This window comes from Pseudonaja textilis, chromosome 2 (genome assembly GCF_049901715.1).
Source record: "Pseudonaja textilis isolate UNSWEBS1 chromosome 2, rPseTex1.2, whole genome shotgun sequence".
NCBI classification, from domain to species: Eukaryota; Metazoa; Chordata; class Lepidosauria; order Squamata; family Elapidae; genus Pseudonaja; species Pseudonaja textilis.
In genome coordinates, this window is record NC_141991.1 from 236,932,957 (window position 1) to 236,948,163 (window position 15,207).

The following is a 15,207-nucleotide window of genomic DNA, read 5'->3' on the forward strand; positions in this document are numbered from 1 at the left end:
AAGACATACAAACCTTTGGCTATCATTCTTCCAACCCATAGAGCAGTATTTCTCCACCTTCACAAGTTTAATTCAATTCAATTCCCAGAATTTCCCAACCAGCCTTGCCAAGGTTGAGAGACACCGCCATAGAATGATCAGTCTGTGAAAACTGAGGACGTACTAAAGGGAGAATATGAGGCCTTTTCTCTACTTCCCTTGCCATGGATGATGCTGAAGAGGCACCCTTCTACCTTGGGAGGGGAAAAAAGGGGGAATTCACTTCTTTAGCTGAACCTGCCATGACAGCTGGAGAGCTGTTGCCCTCGTCAGGTGTGTAAATATCCCCAGTCCAATTTGAGTATGGAAGGGTGCAGCTGATGAAGCCTCCCACAGATTGACTACAGGAATGCCTTTCCATCCCACTTCTCTTGCCACCATGAAGACTCTCACATCAGGGCATATATATATAGGTTGATATAATGGTATATAATGGTATATAAAATTAAAGTTTAGAACATACCAAAAATACTCTGTGTGTGTGTGTGTGTGTGTGTGTGTGTGCGTGCATATGTGCATATGTGCATATATGCATATGTGTATATATTTTCACTATTCTTAATTTTCAATCAAAACTAAAACTTCTTTTCCTTTTCATAAAATCAGAACAGTGATGGAGAAATGTATGAAGACATAAATGAGATGAGGTATGAAAAAGATATACAAAGTGGGCCTCTGATCATAGTATCATAATCTCAGCTATTATTAAATAATGACCACAATTAAAAGTTATACGCAAAGAGATCCAAAAAAACCCTGTAAAGCTCCACTTGAGGCATTCTAGGCATGAATTCTGGTTACCAATGTCCAATATATCCTGATTATCCATGACTTTTCTTTTCCTGCACATTTTAGAGGCTTGTGCTCTGACCATGAATAAGTCAATTTGCTTTTAGCTATGTCAATATTTCTTGAATTGCAAAAGGCTAGAAAGAATTACATTATGAATGCTTTAAATGGGCAAAAGTATAAATGCTCTATTTGACTATTCATTGTCTCCATTTTCAGGCTGCACCATGATTGTTTACCTTTTCTTTAAAAAAAATAATCAGGAGATCTGAAAACTGATTCATTGCATCATGTGAAGATTGTCTGCCCTATGCAAGCAGACAATCTGGTCATAACCTGAATGTAGGTTTTGTAGGGGGGTTAGGTCAGGTCAGGATCTCCCATTTACAAGTGGAGGGGAAGGTACTGGGGGAGTGTGTGTAACAGGGTAGAAGGAAGGCTTGCAACTTTAGCAATGGTCCAATAAGAGGCAACTTGGTTTGCAAATGGGGGAAAACCCTGAGAAGTGTTTCAGAAGGGACCCTCTCTGGTTTTCTGGAGACTAAAAAAAGAGGAAAATACTAAGTGTTGCAAGATAGATGTTAGCCCTTCAAGATAGCCCAGACAAAAACCACAACCAGGAGCATCAACACTATTTTAATGTAAAGTTACATTAAACAGAATATTGCAAAATTCTTCCTTCCTTCCTTTTTGTTAAGCTTTCCTTTCTGAGGGTTTTAACAACAGCTTTAAAGCCAGCTGGAGAACTTGGCAAATTTATCTCTGAAGTTTGATAGCATAATCAGAAGATATTTTGGGATAACCCAAAAGCAGTTAGGCCTTGGAGTTTGGCTGGTTATAAACTACTGGATTTGATTGACTATCAGGATGATTAAGAAAACAGATTGTTACTCAATTTACTGGTCTTTCCAGTAAATGTGAGGTTGTACACAGGAAACGTTGGTACAAAACCCCCTATTTAGAATATCAAAATAGCAGATGTAAGCAGTAGCAAGATTTATTAACTTCAGTAAATTGGTAGTCAACATCCCCTCATCCCAAAAACACACTTCCCATTTTAATAGACATTTTGAAAAACTCTTTCCACTGATGGTAATTTTTTGTTTTCTAAAATGCCCCTCAGAAATGTTGATTTGAGGAGAGAGAGGTGGGACATATCACCTGATTCCAAAGATCTTGCTAAGTCTCTCCCTTTCTTCAAAACAGTGAGCTGCACCTCAAATAGAACCATAAAATTAAAAAAAACCCTTTGAGGGCAATTCATCAGCAGTATTAAGTCTCCTTATAGTAATATATTATATTATTATATTATTATATTAAGTATTAAGTCTTCTCCTTCTTATTGTGCAGATTTAAACCACAAGAAGAGGGGAAAAAGAAAGAGAAGGAGGAAAAGAAAAAATTTGATCAAAAGAAAGAACAAAGGGATAAAGATAAAAAAGAGCAAGAACTCAGAAAGAAATTCAAGGTAAAATTTCTTTCAAGAAGGTCATGCAAAGAACTGGAATAAATATATACATTTATTGATCAATGGGTTATGGACACTCCATCACTGGAGGTTTTCAAAAATATATTGGACAACCATTTGACTGAGATGGTATAATGTCTTCTGCCTTGGGCAGGGGGTTGGATTAGAAGAACCCCACCCCCCACCCCCACAGGACCCTTCCAGTCTATAATTCTATGTTCTGCATTTTTAAAGTTATTAAAATAGCCACGTGATATTTTTACTTAATAGCAAAAGTTAATATTTTAATGCCTGCTTAATCAATTGGGTTAACCAGATTGATAGAAATAGAATTTTGATTTACAGCACTCTCTGAGCAGTTTACAAAGTCAGCATATTGTCCTTAACAATTTGGGTCCTCATTTTACCAACCTCAGAAGGACAGAAGGCTGAGTAAACCTTGAGCTGGTCAGAATTGAACTCCAGACTGTGGGCAGAGTTAGCTTCCAATACTGCATTCTAATCACTGTGCCACGAGGGCTCAGCAGATATTGATAGAGCAATATTATAAACTATAAATAATCAAAAGATACAAGCAGCTAAGAGAGAATGTCTGGAATTTTGAGATCATGTGTGTTTTCATAAAATGGCTGTCTTCTGGTAAAGTTGGGTTTGGTCACAAAACCTCTAATTACCACAAACTTCTAATTAAGGTCCATCAATGAAGTTGATCTTCCCACAACTTCTAGATTTCCAAGATGCTCTTTATTAACCCCATTTTGACATTTGACAAAAGCACTGCCTCCAACCCCAGCAATTTTTATGTTCTGAAAATATTTCTGGAACTTATGTGGCAGCCAAAGGAATTTATGGAAATGAAGGTGACTTTTTAGCATGTTGTTTCTTCGTTTATAATTTTAATTAAAAGGATTTTAAAAACCTGGTGGAGACCATGGAATATTTTGTACCATGGGTATCTGATGGCCTTATCACTAGTTATCTAGCAGAAATTGCCATTTCATTTGTTCTTTTGATTTTTGATTCCCTCAAATCACACCCAGATATTAAGTAATAAGTTAATTTACTAATTAAACTTAATTAGTTTAATTGAGTAGTTTAAGGAGTTATGTTAAACTTAACTGGCACATTTTCTTTATTATTTACACCCTTGAAAAATAACAAAACTAGTTCATTCAATAAATAGGTAGACAATAGTTATAGTCTACTGAATCAAATGCTGGATCCTTTTGTCTTTATTATTCTATTGAAGAAGAAGAAAAACTCAGGATTCTAGGAAGTGCTCCAGATCAATATCTTAATAGAGCCTTATAGTTATGTAAGCATGTCAGGTATTTTTGTTTGAAAAAAAACCCCTCTCAATATCCTTGTCATCTCATGCATATTCAGAAGAGAACTGAGTGTTCTTCCACCCCATTCTAAGGAAGGAGGGAAGAACACTACCAAAATTTTGTTCCCACTTGAATTTTCTGCTCAGCTAATTTAAAAAAAAAACACCTTGATTCAGAGAACATAACCAAGTGAGGTTATCAAAGCAGAACTTCTAATCTTCTTCTTGCAGATTTACCACACGAAAGGGGGAGTGCATAAATCCTATGGGGTGGAGAGCAGGAGTGGAATTTCACCGGTTCAGACCAGTTCTACAGAACTGGTTGTTATGATTCTGTGAGGTTTGGAGAACCAGCAAATCGTGCCCCTGGCTGGCCCCACCCCTCTCTGCCCACCCCTCCCCTCCCTACCCAGTCAGTCCTTAGCGCATGTGTGACATCGCGTGCATGCCCAACATCGCTGACTGCATTCTCCCCTGCCCAGTCACTCCTTAAGGTATTTCTTTTCCCCCACTCCTGATGATCAGCTGTTCCAATGAATTGCTTCACCCAGGAGGCTTCCCTGAGGCCTTGGATGCAAGAAGGGATGTGTTCTGTTGTGGAACAAAGACGGACTCGAGACTGGAGTTGAATTTAGCTCTTTATTTAGCGTCAGTAACTTCAACTAAACTTGAGCTGCGGCAGCCTCTTTTATAGCGGCTGCTCGCGGATCACAGCCAATGGCATCATTTTAAACTTCCCGCCGTTGGCGGACTAATCGCAACAGTTGTTAAACCGCCAAACGCTAGGCGGCAGTGATCGTCCAATCAGAATGTGGTATTACGAGTATGCGAATGTCTATATACAACAGGATGTGCGGGGGGGAGGTGGGTCCCCTCTGTGCTCTGTTTTTTGCCTTCTGCCTGGGCCCCAGGGAAGCCTTCTGGGAGCAAAAACGCTCCCCCAGAAGGCTTGCCTGAGGTCCAGGAGGCAAAAACAACAACAACAACGGGGGGTGGGGTGCTGCAAAAAAGCCACGCCCACCAAACCATGCCCACAGAACTGGTTGTTTAAAAATTTGAATCCCACCCGTGGTGGAGAGGTCTCATTCTCATAACACACACGTTCTAAAATTATACTATTACCTTTAGTATTATCTTTCTTGCTACAATTTCATTTTCTCTTTCTCTCACTCTTTCTAAGTACTAAAACCTAATTACGTATCTTCATCTTTTATGTAGCTAGAAGGTCCCATTGAAGTTATTCACCAGGCACGAGCTTCCACGGACTTTAAAGGAGGAAAGTACGATCTGTCCTTCAAACAAGGAGATCTAATTGAAATACTTCGTGTCACAGACAATCCAGAAGGGAAATGGCTGGGAAGATTTAAGGGCTCATGTAGGTATACTGTAATGTGTGGAAATTAAGAGAATTTATGCTAACATAATGATTAAAGAATCTGAATTGTCCCAAGGATCTCTGCATTTGCTTCTGTATGCATTATATTTATTTATGTATTGCATTTGTTTATTTATTTACTTGCTTACTTACTTACTTGGCCATCTATCTCACACATGGTGACTCTGGGTAGTGTACAATAAAACAAACAAACAAAACTTATTATAAAACCATTTAAAACACATAAATACTTAAACATAAATAAGAACAAGATCTTATCAAAATCAGAACATTATACATGGCAGCCAAAGGACAGGCTCCCTGCTGCCAGATGAACACACACACATTTTTAGGGCCTTCTGGAAGGCTGTAAGGGTTGGGGCCAACCTTAACTCATGGCCTTGCCATGGCAGAAACAGTTCATCTTTTGGGTCCTCTCCCTTAACTGAGAGGACACAAAACATGCCTCTCCTGCCATATCATTGCTGTTCTTGCTCATCCCACTTCTAGAATTACGAGAAATTCTAATAGCAATAGCAACTTAGAATTATATACCACTTCACCCTGCTTTACAGCCCTCTCTGGGTAGTTTACAGAGTCAGCATATTGCCTCTGACAACCTGGGTCCTCATTTTACCAACCTTTACCGAAGGACGGAAGGCTGAGTCAACTTTGAGCCTGGTGAGGTTTGAACTGCCAAATTGCAGGCAGGCAGCAGAAGTAGCCTGCAGAACTGCATTCTAACCACTGAGCCACCATGGCTCTTGGTGATATGATTATAAACATTTGAATTTTGTTGGCAAAGAATGATATTGATAGCTTCATTCACCCATCTTAAACATGGACTATAAGCATTCAGAAGGAACAAATGCATATGCTAGCTCACAAAGACAAGGCAGTTACTCTCAAATCCCTCCCTTTCTCTTCAAGAAGAAATGGTTTGTCCTTCTAAAGCAGGGTGAAACTTCACCTCAGATTTAAGCTAGAATTTGTACAAATCACATATTAATAAAGACACAGTTTCAAAAGTTCTTTATAATTTAGAGAAATAAGAATATGCTACCCAAGAACTGTATTCTTTATTTATAATGATGTGCATGTTTATATCTAGTTTGATATTTATTATATTTATACAAATCATAGCTATTATGTGTTGGATGCTTCTTGGGATCTTGGATCAGCTGAACCATCATAGCCTGCGATCTTCTCAAAACTTTTTAATGGGAGATTCTGTTTATAGCGTTCTTAGCAATGTTAATACCTTAATATTAATTTTATTTTTATCACCTTTCACTTCAAGCCAGTAAAATGCATAGATTGTAACTCGCATGCTGGGCTTAAGAGGGGCTAGTATGCTAACATTTGGTATTCATAAAGTTGTACCTGGACTGTCTGGCTTCAGACTAGAGATGAGAGGTTACATAATGGAAAAATATTATGTACAATCTTTATTGAAAATTAATATAGGAAAGAGAAAGATCCTAATTCAGTTTTTCTTCTGATAAGCTTAATATCCATGTACTATGTCTTATTTATTTCTCTATGGAGAAAACATAAGCCACAGAATCCTGGTACTATCCAAAATCAGATTTTTTAATCTCACAGAGGGTAATCTGCAAAACAGAGCAATTATTTTTCTAATTTGGGTAAGTTATCGTCTGCACCTGTTGAATTAGCAGGATACTTCACTACCTCTTTGTTCTGTACCACAATATATTTTGCATGATCATTTTTCAGTTCGTAGATGTATTTTTTTATACTGAAGCAACCATATCACCAAATGATATTTCTTTTAGATGGCTACATTAAAACTACCATGGTGGCAATTGACTACGATACGTTAAAAAGGAAGCCACGGCCTCCCATGCATGTTCAGTCAAAGCACCCAGACAGTGATCAAGAAGTGTATGATGATGTTGGAGACCAGGATAGTATCAGCAGGTATGTCACAGATTTGTGAAAAAGTGATGAACACTACATCTAGACCTAAATACTACCATTAATTCTGTGTAGACCAACCTCTTATGCTGATTCATCTTTCCACATTTTTCGACACTCCCCAAGCTGTTTTTTCCTGAGGACTATAATAACTGTACTGGTGCCACTAAATTTTGCTTTTCCAAAAAAAAATTGCATATTTTAATTTCAAATGGGTAATAAATGGAAAGCTGACATGCTTTAACATTGCTGTAAAACACATTTTGCCCTTTGAATCCAGATTGTTGCACAGCCTTAGTTTACTTTAAGGAAACATGTTATATCTGACCCAGTCACTAAAACAGCCATTGGCTAGATTTGCCTAGAACACTGTCTAGAATGTAACCAGCTTTGTGCCAATAAACTGTGGAATAAAATCATGGATCAATTAAGCATCTGTAAGCATCTTGTACAAATAAAGGTGTTCTGTATAAAATACATCACCCTTGATGATGTATGACAGGGTCTTGAAATTCCTAAGATCACTATTGATCCAGAAAATATTGTCATTTTCTCAAGAAACAGTTATACATATTTTCAGTATAAAAAGAATTAATGAGAGTGATCAACTCTTAGCATCACTTTGCATGTATATGGAAACGTATCTGGTTTTCTTTGCATTCAACGTTTTGTTTTTCTTGGTTTGTTTTTTATGGGCAAAGTGGAAGTCAGAGTGCCGTGGGAGGTGAGTTCTCCTTTTTATTAACATCTTGAAATAATAATTATCCCCAGCATTGTATTGTTCTTTTGTGATGCTCTTTTTAACAACGGAAACTAGACCTGATCCATGTGAAGCATAATCTGTATTTCCAATAATGTCTCTAGGCCCCCACATAGATCCTAGAGGCATTCTTGGAAAATAAAGTGGTGAGTGGCCATTGTGCAAAGCTTTGTTTATCTTTAGGTACGTGAGGCGATTGTGACTGAACAACCAACTATTGTTGTCCTCAAAAGATTGGAAACCCTTCCATTTTAGTTTGTTTGTCAGCCATTCCAATAACAGATTTCTACATCTGTTTGAATGTTAGACAAATCAGTGATAATGATTGACATAATTAACCCCAATATCTGAATTTACACAAGATTCTCAACAATGGATTACCAGTAGTTTAGAATGGGAGCGGCTCCATTTTAAGAAAGTACCGTATTTCCCCATGTATAAGCCACCCCTTTTTTCCAAAATTTTCAAGCCCAAAAAGTAGGGGGGGTGGCATATACAAAGCAGGTACACTTTTTATACGTGAAAAATGCATAAAATAATAAAGTAGGAATAAACTGGTTTTCCAGCAGTATGCTATACTTTTTTGTAAAAATTGTACGTGATGATACGATTACGAGTGCGAGTACGCGATAGAAATGCATACGCTAGGCATCGGCCTGAATGCTTCGTTCCTACTCTCGTTCCGATGCGTAGATTGCTAGCGTCGCCTGCACCGCTTTCAGCGTCATGACTGAAGTTGTAGATCTAGACGTCGAATTTTGTTTCTTTGTAAATTTTCTTTCTTCATAACTTGTTTCTCTAATAAAATATGTTTTTCAAAACTTCACAGTCCAAAAATTGGGGGGGTGGCTTATACAAAGGGGGTGCTTATACATGGGGAAATACGGTAATCTCAAAATAAGATGATATTGTAATAACATTTCAGCACTTATATTTCAGATTAAAATGATGACTCAAGTTTATAACAATAGGAAAGTAACTTGTTCATATAAGAAAAAAAAATCAATCAATGCATACATTAATGCTCCCTTTACTAAAATGTTTAGCAAATCAAGACTTCTCTCTTTCTGACTTCCTCTTACTGAATACCAAGCAAAGTCAGAAAAGATGGCCCTGTGCTAATTATTCAGGGTAAACACTTTTATTCTTTAAACAATGAGCATAAAATAAAGCCTTAACCATAATCATCATGTTTGTTTTAAAACTAAATAAATTTTAACTTTTTAAACAATAGCTGCAAATGGAGAAAACTGGTAACTACTGAATCTACAAGCTATATTACTCATTTGATCAATCTCTTCCCAGATATTTATTCAATGTGACTTAATCCAGTATCAAAACCCATCCAAGATATTCCATTGCACAGGGGAGAACCAAGGATGTGCTAATTCTTAATGGGCAACAAGATGCCAGCTTAGATTTCATTCCTTTAAAGAACAGCATTCTTTTCAGAGTGGGAATGATGAGATCTATAGGCCAACATGTGTGGAAAGCCCCAGTTTAAATAAGGCTGAAATTGAAGATTTCTTCTGTGAACTAGGATATCTGATCAGTGAGATCTACTTCTGAGTAGAAATGTATTGGGTGCATGGTAAATAAACTTAAATGTGTTAGGGTATATGTATTTATATTTTAACTGTTCTGTTGTTATTCTTTGTACTTATGAACTCTTCTTGCTGCAAAATTTGAAACTAAGAGATGAATTGATTAATAAACTCCATTTCTCCCTATTTCTCCCCACAACCCCTTAAAACAGGGTTTCCGCCACCTCCACCAGATGACATTTATGATGGTGTAGAAGATGATGAGATTCCAGAGAAGTAAGTATGAATTATCCACATAGTGTGATATATAAGATATAAATGGGTTAGGAAATTAACAAGTTACAAACTGGGTGAATTTTGCAAGTTGTTGAAAATGAAATTATAGACCTGTTTAACCATAAATTAGTTTCTGAACTCAATCCTATGAAGATTTCCCTCACCAGGTCCCGTGGAATTAACTGACATTACTTCCTATGTATGCAGGTGTAAGACTGGGTTAAAAAGTCATGAATCATATGTGATTCTCTTCTTTGTTACTATTGCTGTTGTCGTCATATTAGTCCATTTCATGCATTATAGAGCAACTAATGTTCTTATATATGGACACTCAAGAACATTACTTAAGTTTCCAAATATATCTTAGTTCAGGGATGTCAAACTGGCAGCCTGCAGGTCGGATGTGTCATGTGCAGGCCACACCCACCCCAGCTCCACAAAGGGAAAACCATCACAAAATGTCATGTGACGACAATGTGACGCAGCGAGTTTGACACCCTGTCTTAGTTGATCCATACATTATGTTGGGATCAGAGGTGGTATTCAGCAGGTTCTGACCAGTTCTAGAACCAGTAGCAGAAATTATGAGTAGTTCAGAGAACCTTTAGTGGAAATTTTGAGTACTTTGGAGAACCAAATACCACCTCTGACTGGCCCCCACCCCCATCTACTCTCTGCCTCCCATTGAGTCCCAGCTGATCGGCTGGGTCTTCTTTTGTTGCTCTGCACAGGAGAACAGAGCTGGAAATCAGGTTAGCGGGGTGGGGAGGGAATGGGATTTTGCAGTAACCTCCCCCAGGAATGGGGTGGGGATTGGAGATTTTATAGTATCCTTCCTCGGCTACACCCACCAAGCCATGCCCACAGAACCGGTAGTAAAAAAATTTGAATCCCACCATTGGTTGGGATGTATACTTTAAACGTTCTAGGCAACTATATTTCATAGAGCAAATTATGGTGTATAACACTGTTAATGCTAATTCTTCCCATAGGAAAGATTATTAAGGTATACTAACCATATTGTTAAACACATGTATTCAGATATATTTGTGTGCATGCACAATAGGCACCCTTCATTAGTTTATGGTAGGAAATATATGTGTACAGAGAGCAACTTTTTGATTTACCCCTGGGCAGAGCTGCCTAAAGTGTTAACTTTAAATAAATGTTTTTCAAACTCACCAGCTTTAAGATTGTATGGATTTCAATGCCCAGAATTCCCCAGAGAGAATTCCAGGTGTTGAAATCCACACATTTTAAAATTGCCAAAGCTGAAAAACACTGCTCTAAATAATCTGCAAGTAGCTCCCTGAATACATATTTCAATTATTCAATTAACCCATTAGACCAAAGTACCTGCTAATTTTTTTTTATTCTACTATGTAATAATTGTGTGCGTACTTCAAAGATCTGTGTCACAGGATGAAGAGAAGAGTGACACCTGGTCCAAGGGGCTTTTGAAGATTTTAAAGGGAAAAGATTACCAAAAGAAAAGTATGCGAAAGGCAGCATCCAAAGTCAATGTGACAGAAGATCAGAATTCTTTGTAAGAGACTGCTGTGAAAAGTAACACACGCAAAGCTCACTAAAGCTAATACCACGGATTCATTGATGATTGTGCTCTACTAACCACTTCTCACAGCAGCCTAATAAGCAACAAATCAAACATGCATTAGATAACTCAAGCTATGGAACTACTACTTGACTTTAAAAAGCTGGACCCTATTCTGTCTGTGACTTGATATCTTTTAACTATCATGGTTGTATGTTAGGAGAAGCTGTTTTACTGTGAAGCAATGAGAGATGAATAAAAAAATAACAGTGTTGGAAGGGACCTTATAGGTCATCTAGTCCAATCCCCCACCCAAGCAGGAGATCCTATACTATTTCTGACAAGTCCAGTCTTTTCTTGAAAGCCTCCAGTGATGAAGCACCCACAACGTCTGAGGGCAAGCTGTTCCATTGGTTGATTATTCTCACTGTCAGAAAATTTCTCCTTATTTCTAGATTGAATCTCTCCTTGATCAGTTCCCGTTGATATTTCCTTGTCTGTGGAAAATAAGTTGTCCCCCTCACTTCTGTGACAGTCCCTTAAATATTGGAATACTGCTATCATGTCACCCCTTCACTAGACTAACCATGCCCAGTTCTTGCAACTACTGTTCATGTTTTAGTCTCCAGATCCCTAATCATCTGGATGGCTTCTACTGAGAACAGATTCAGCGTACCAATCTAGGTAGCAAAATGAGGAGCAGGCAAATCTGACCTACTGGAATCAAAATTATTGGCCTTGCATAGCTCTAATTCACATTAGCTGTGTTTGCCCAGGAAAACATGCTGGTAGAGTGTGACTCCTAGTGGAACAATAACAGTGTGGATTTCACAGGATTCCACTGCTAAATAGGAAGCATTCATCAGCATGTTCCTCCTTTAATTATATTGTTTTAATAGCAACAGCAACAATAATATATAAAGCCTGTTTAAAGCCCTTCAAGTTATTTCAGGCCAAGGTATTTATGTCAGAGTGGTATAATAGCTTTAAAAATAGAAATCTAATTATAGCTAAGAAACAAAGCCAAGAAAAGTTCATGTGTGAAATAAGTAGAAGTTCTTGCTATTATAATATTTATAGACGTGTTGTTTAATTATTTGAAGAAAGGATGGATATTTTATGGCCCTCTTGATGTTGAACCTACCAACCTTGGTCTGCAGGTTCAATTTCAAAATTTCAGGATACTTGCTTTATAATCAGAAGACTTTTTGTATTTAGCCACATATGATTTAAAACTGAGATAATACCAATTCTTCCTTTTCATATATTAATTAAGGTTGTTTCTAAATTTATTTCTAGAAGAAGTCCTTTAGCAAAACAAACAGGGAAGGGTAAGTCGTTGAATGAAATTCTTTGACTGTGGTTGAGTTGAATTAGAACTACTATATCTTGAATGTAAAAATCTGGATAACCGTGAGATGGCAGCAAAGAAATCTAAAAAAATTGTAGCCTTTTGCTGGAACTCATTCTTAACCCAGAGACTGCCTGTACAGGTGCTCATTTAGTAACCACAAATGGGACCGGAAACTTGGTCATTAAGGGAAGTGGCTGTTACGTGAAACTGTGACTGTGCTTTAGATTTTACTTCAGCTTTCCTTTGCTTTACAAATCTATGAAGTTTATAGATGCAAGGATTAGTCACAATTTTACTTTTTTTATCATCATTGTAAGTGTGAAGGCCACTAAATGAGGCAACCGCTAAACAGAGACTATCTGTAACACTTTTAATGTTATATGTAGTTTGAGGCCAGAGGCTGTTCTGGAGAACTGGTAGTGGAAATTTTGAGTAGTTCGGAAATAACCAGCAAATATCACCTCTGACCGGCCCCACCCCCATCTATTCTCTGCCTGCCAAGTCCCAGCTGATATGCTGAGTGTTCTTTTGTTGCCCTGCACACGAGAACAGAGCTGGAAAGCAGGTCAGTGGGGTGGAGAGGGAATGGGATTTTGCAGTAACCTTCCCCCTGGAATGGGTTGGGAATGGAGATTTTACAGTATCCTACCCCTGCCATGCCCACCAAGCCATGCCCACCAAACCATGCCACACCCACAGAACTGGTTGTAAAAAAATTTGAATCCCACCACTGAGTGACAAGCATAATATTCCTTAGGTAACAAATACTGACAAGCTAGCTTTGTGCTTACGTAATATTCAGTGAATTGTTTTGAAATGTGTTGCTGCTTCCAAGCAATTCCTGGTTTCAGATTCCAATTCAATGAGATTAATAGCATCTAGTAACCGTTTAGCAGCAAACACAGGGCACAATCCAATTCAGAAATTATATATTCATACATACATACATACATACATACATACATACATATTTGTTTTCTTAAGTTTTTGTGGGTATTTATATGTATGGTATTCAGCTTTGTTCGGGTATTTTCCCATGTCATTATAGTTGTGCTTTTAAAGTTGTAGCAACGTTTCAGCAGAATTTCATCTGCCATCATCAGGCTTCTGTATAGTGTTCATTTGTGAGTCAGACTTATCCCAGTCAAAGGCTGGGAAACAGCACAACTATAATGACGTGGGAAAATACCTGAACAAAACTGAATACCATAATATATATATATATATATATATATATATATATATATATATATATATGTGTGTGTGTGTGTGTGTGTGTGTGTGTGTGTGTGTGTGTGACACACACACACACACTCACACACGTAAGCCAGTAGTGCCCTGAAATGGCATTAGCTAAGTCTTAATTCAGTCAGAAGGTTTTTAGATTGTTCAACACCTCAACACTGTTAATATAAGAAAGATCACGTAATAGTCTGGTTTATATTTGTCATGGCATATCATAACACACTGTTCACTGTTACAACATATTACTCAATGTACTTGGCCAGGCTTATATGACAAATGTCATGGTAACTTTTGTCTTGTCTAAGCTTTATTTGAATGGCTAAACAATCCAAGAAACAAAAACTGGTTTATTTTTAAACTGCAAACTTCAGTGTGAAGCAAAATTTTAAGACAACATAAAGATAATGTCTTGGTATGGGTTTTGTTCAAATTTATCCCCAAACTATATGTAAAAAAAACATAACCTATGATCATTATCTTTTTTTCTTCAAATCTATCTTAGATTCTGGAGACAGTGATGTTTACGATGATGTTGAATCCACTGACTTCCCTCCCCCCCCCAAAAGAAATTAGGCAAGTTAAAATAAACTAAAAAGTTTGTTTGTTTTCTTTGGTACAGAGTGGGGGCTGGTTGACTTGTTGTATAAACTAGTAAAAATAATTTGCAGCTACCTATAAACATACCAATGTAATGCACTGAAGTTTTTTTTCCTAATATGTTGTTTTAGCCTCCCAAAAAGTATAAAATCTTTCAACTTTGGGAGGGGCAGATCTGATGACCGTGATTCACAGAAGTTTAAAAAAATCGACAAAGAAGAGAAAGATTTTCGAAAAAAATTCAAAGTAAGTATTTGTTTGATTGAGTGTAAATATCAATGTGTTAAATGAACATAAACATGAAAGCAATCTTAAACATATCAGGGTGGCATCTGATCATTATATAATGTCCCAGCTTCACAAGAGCCCAATAAATATTGACAAGCTCAATAAATACTGAAAAGGGGCCTAGTTTCAACAAGATGCTTATGATTCCTAACTATGCATTTTAGTCCCATACCTAAAACTGGTGAAATGATAAAAGTGTGGATCCAGTGCTTGGAGATTGTCAGGGCTTGGAAGGGAAAGAACCAGAGTTGGTATTCAGCAGGTTCTGATCAGTTCTGGAGAACCGGTAGTGGAAATTTTGAGTAGTTTGGAGAATTAGCAAATACCACTTCTGATTGGAGATTTTACAGTATCCTTCCCTAGCCACTCCCACCAAGCAATGCCCACAGAACCGGTAATAAAAAAAAATTGAATCCCACCACTGGGAAGAACAGGTTTAAACTGAATCCTCCAAGGTAGGATAGCTGTGTTTATTTCTGAGATGAATTCCAGGGTGGATGGGAATTGTCTCTGAAAAGAAGTGGCAGGATCAGCAGGTGCCTGGAATATTGTAATGCACTGTACAAATGAAAGTGGTTAGAAAGGATTTGGAAGTTATAGTTGATACAAAATGCAGGGGCTCAGGGATTGACAGGTGTACCCCCAAAATAGTGAT

At 37.6% G+C, this 15,207-nt stretch overlaps 1 protein-coding gene across 5 annotated transcripts in view; it reads left to right on the forward strand.

Moving 5' to 3' along the window:
• Positions 1–15,207, forward strand: part of FYB1 (FYN binding protein 1) — a 71,958-nt gene that overhangs the window by 39,903 nt on the left and 16,848 nt on the right. For 2 of the 5 annotated variants that reach the window (XR_015742386.1, XR_015742388.1), the window contains 10 exons: positions 646–686; positions 2,179–2,296; positions 4,842–4,998; positions 6,795–6,939; positions 7,638–7,660; positions 9,453–9,516; positions 10,925–11,062; positions 12,368–12,399; positions 14,170–14,240; positions 14,396–14,510. Coding sequence is in view for 1 of the 5 variants with exons in the window: in XM_087927361.1 (XP_087783487.1) it covers positions 646–686; positions 2,179–2,296; positions 4,842–4,998; positions 6,795–6,939; positions 7,638–7,660; positions 9,453–9,516; positions 10,925–11,062; positions 12,371–12,399; positions 14,170–14,235; positions 14,392–14,510 (900 nt within the window). In the remaining 4 variants the exon portion in view is untranslated. Of the gene's footprint in view, positions 1–645; positions 687–2,178; positions 2,297–4,841; positions 4,999–6,794; positions 6,940–7,637; positions 7,661–9,452; positions 9,517–10,924; positions 11,063–12,367; positions 12,400–14,169; positions 14,241–14,391; positions 14,511–15,207 lie in introns of all 5 variants that reach the window. The other 3 variants (XR_015742387.1, XM_087927361.1, XR_015742389.1) reach the window with 3 other exon arrangements.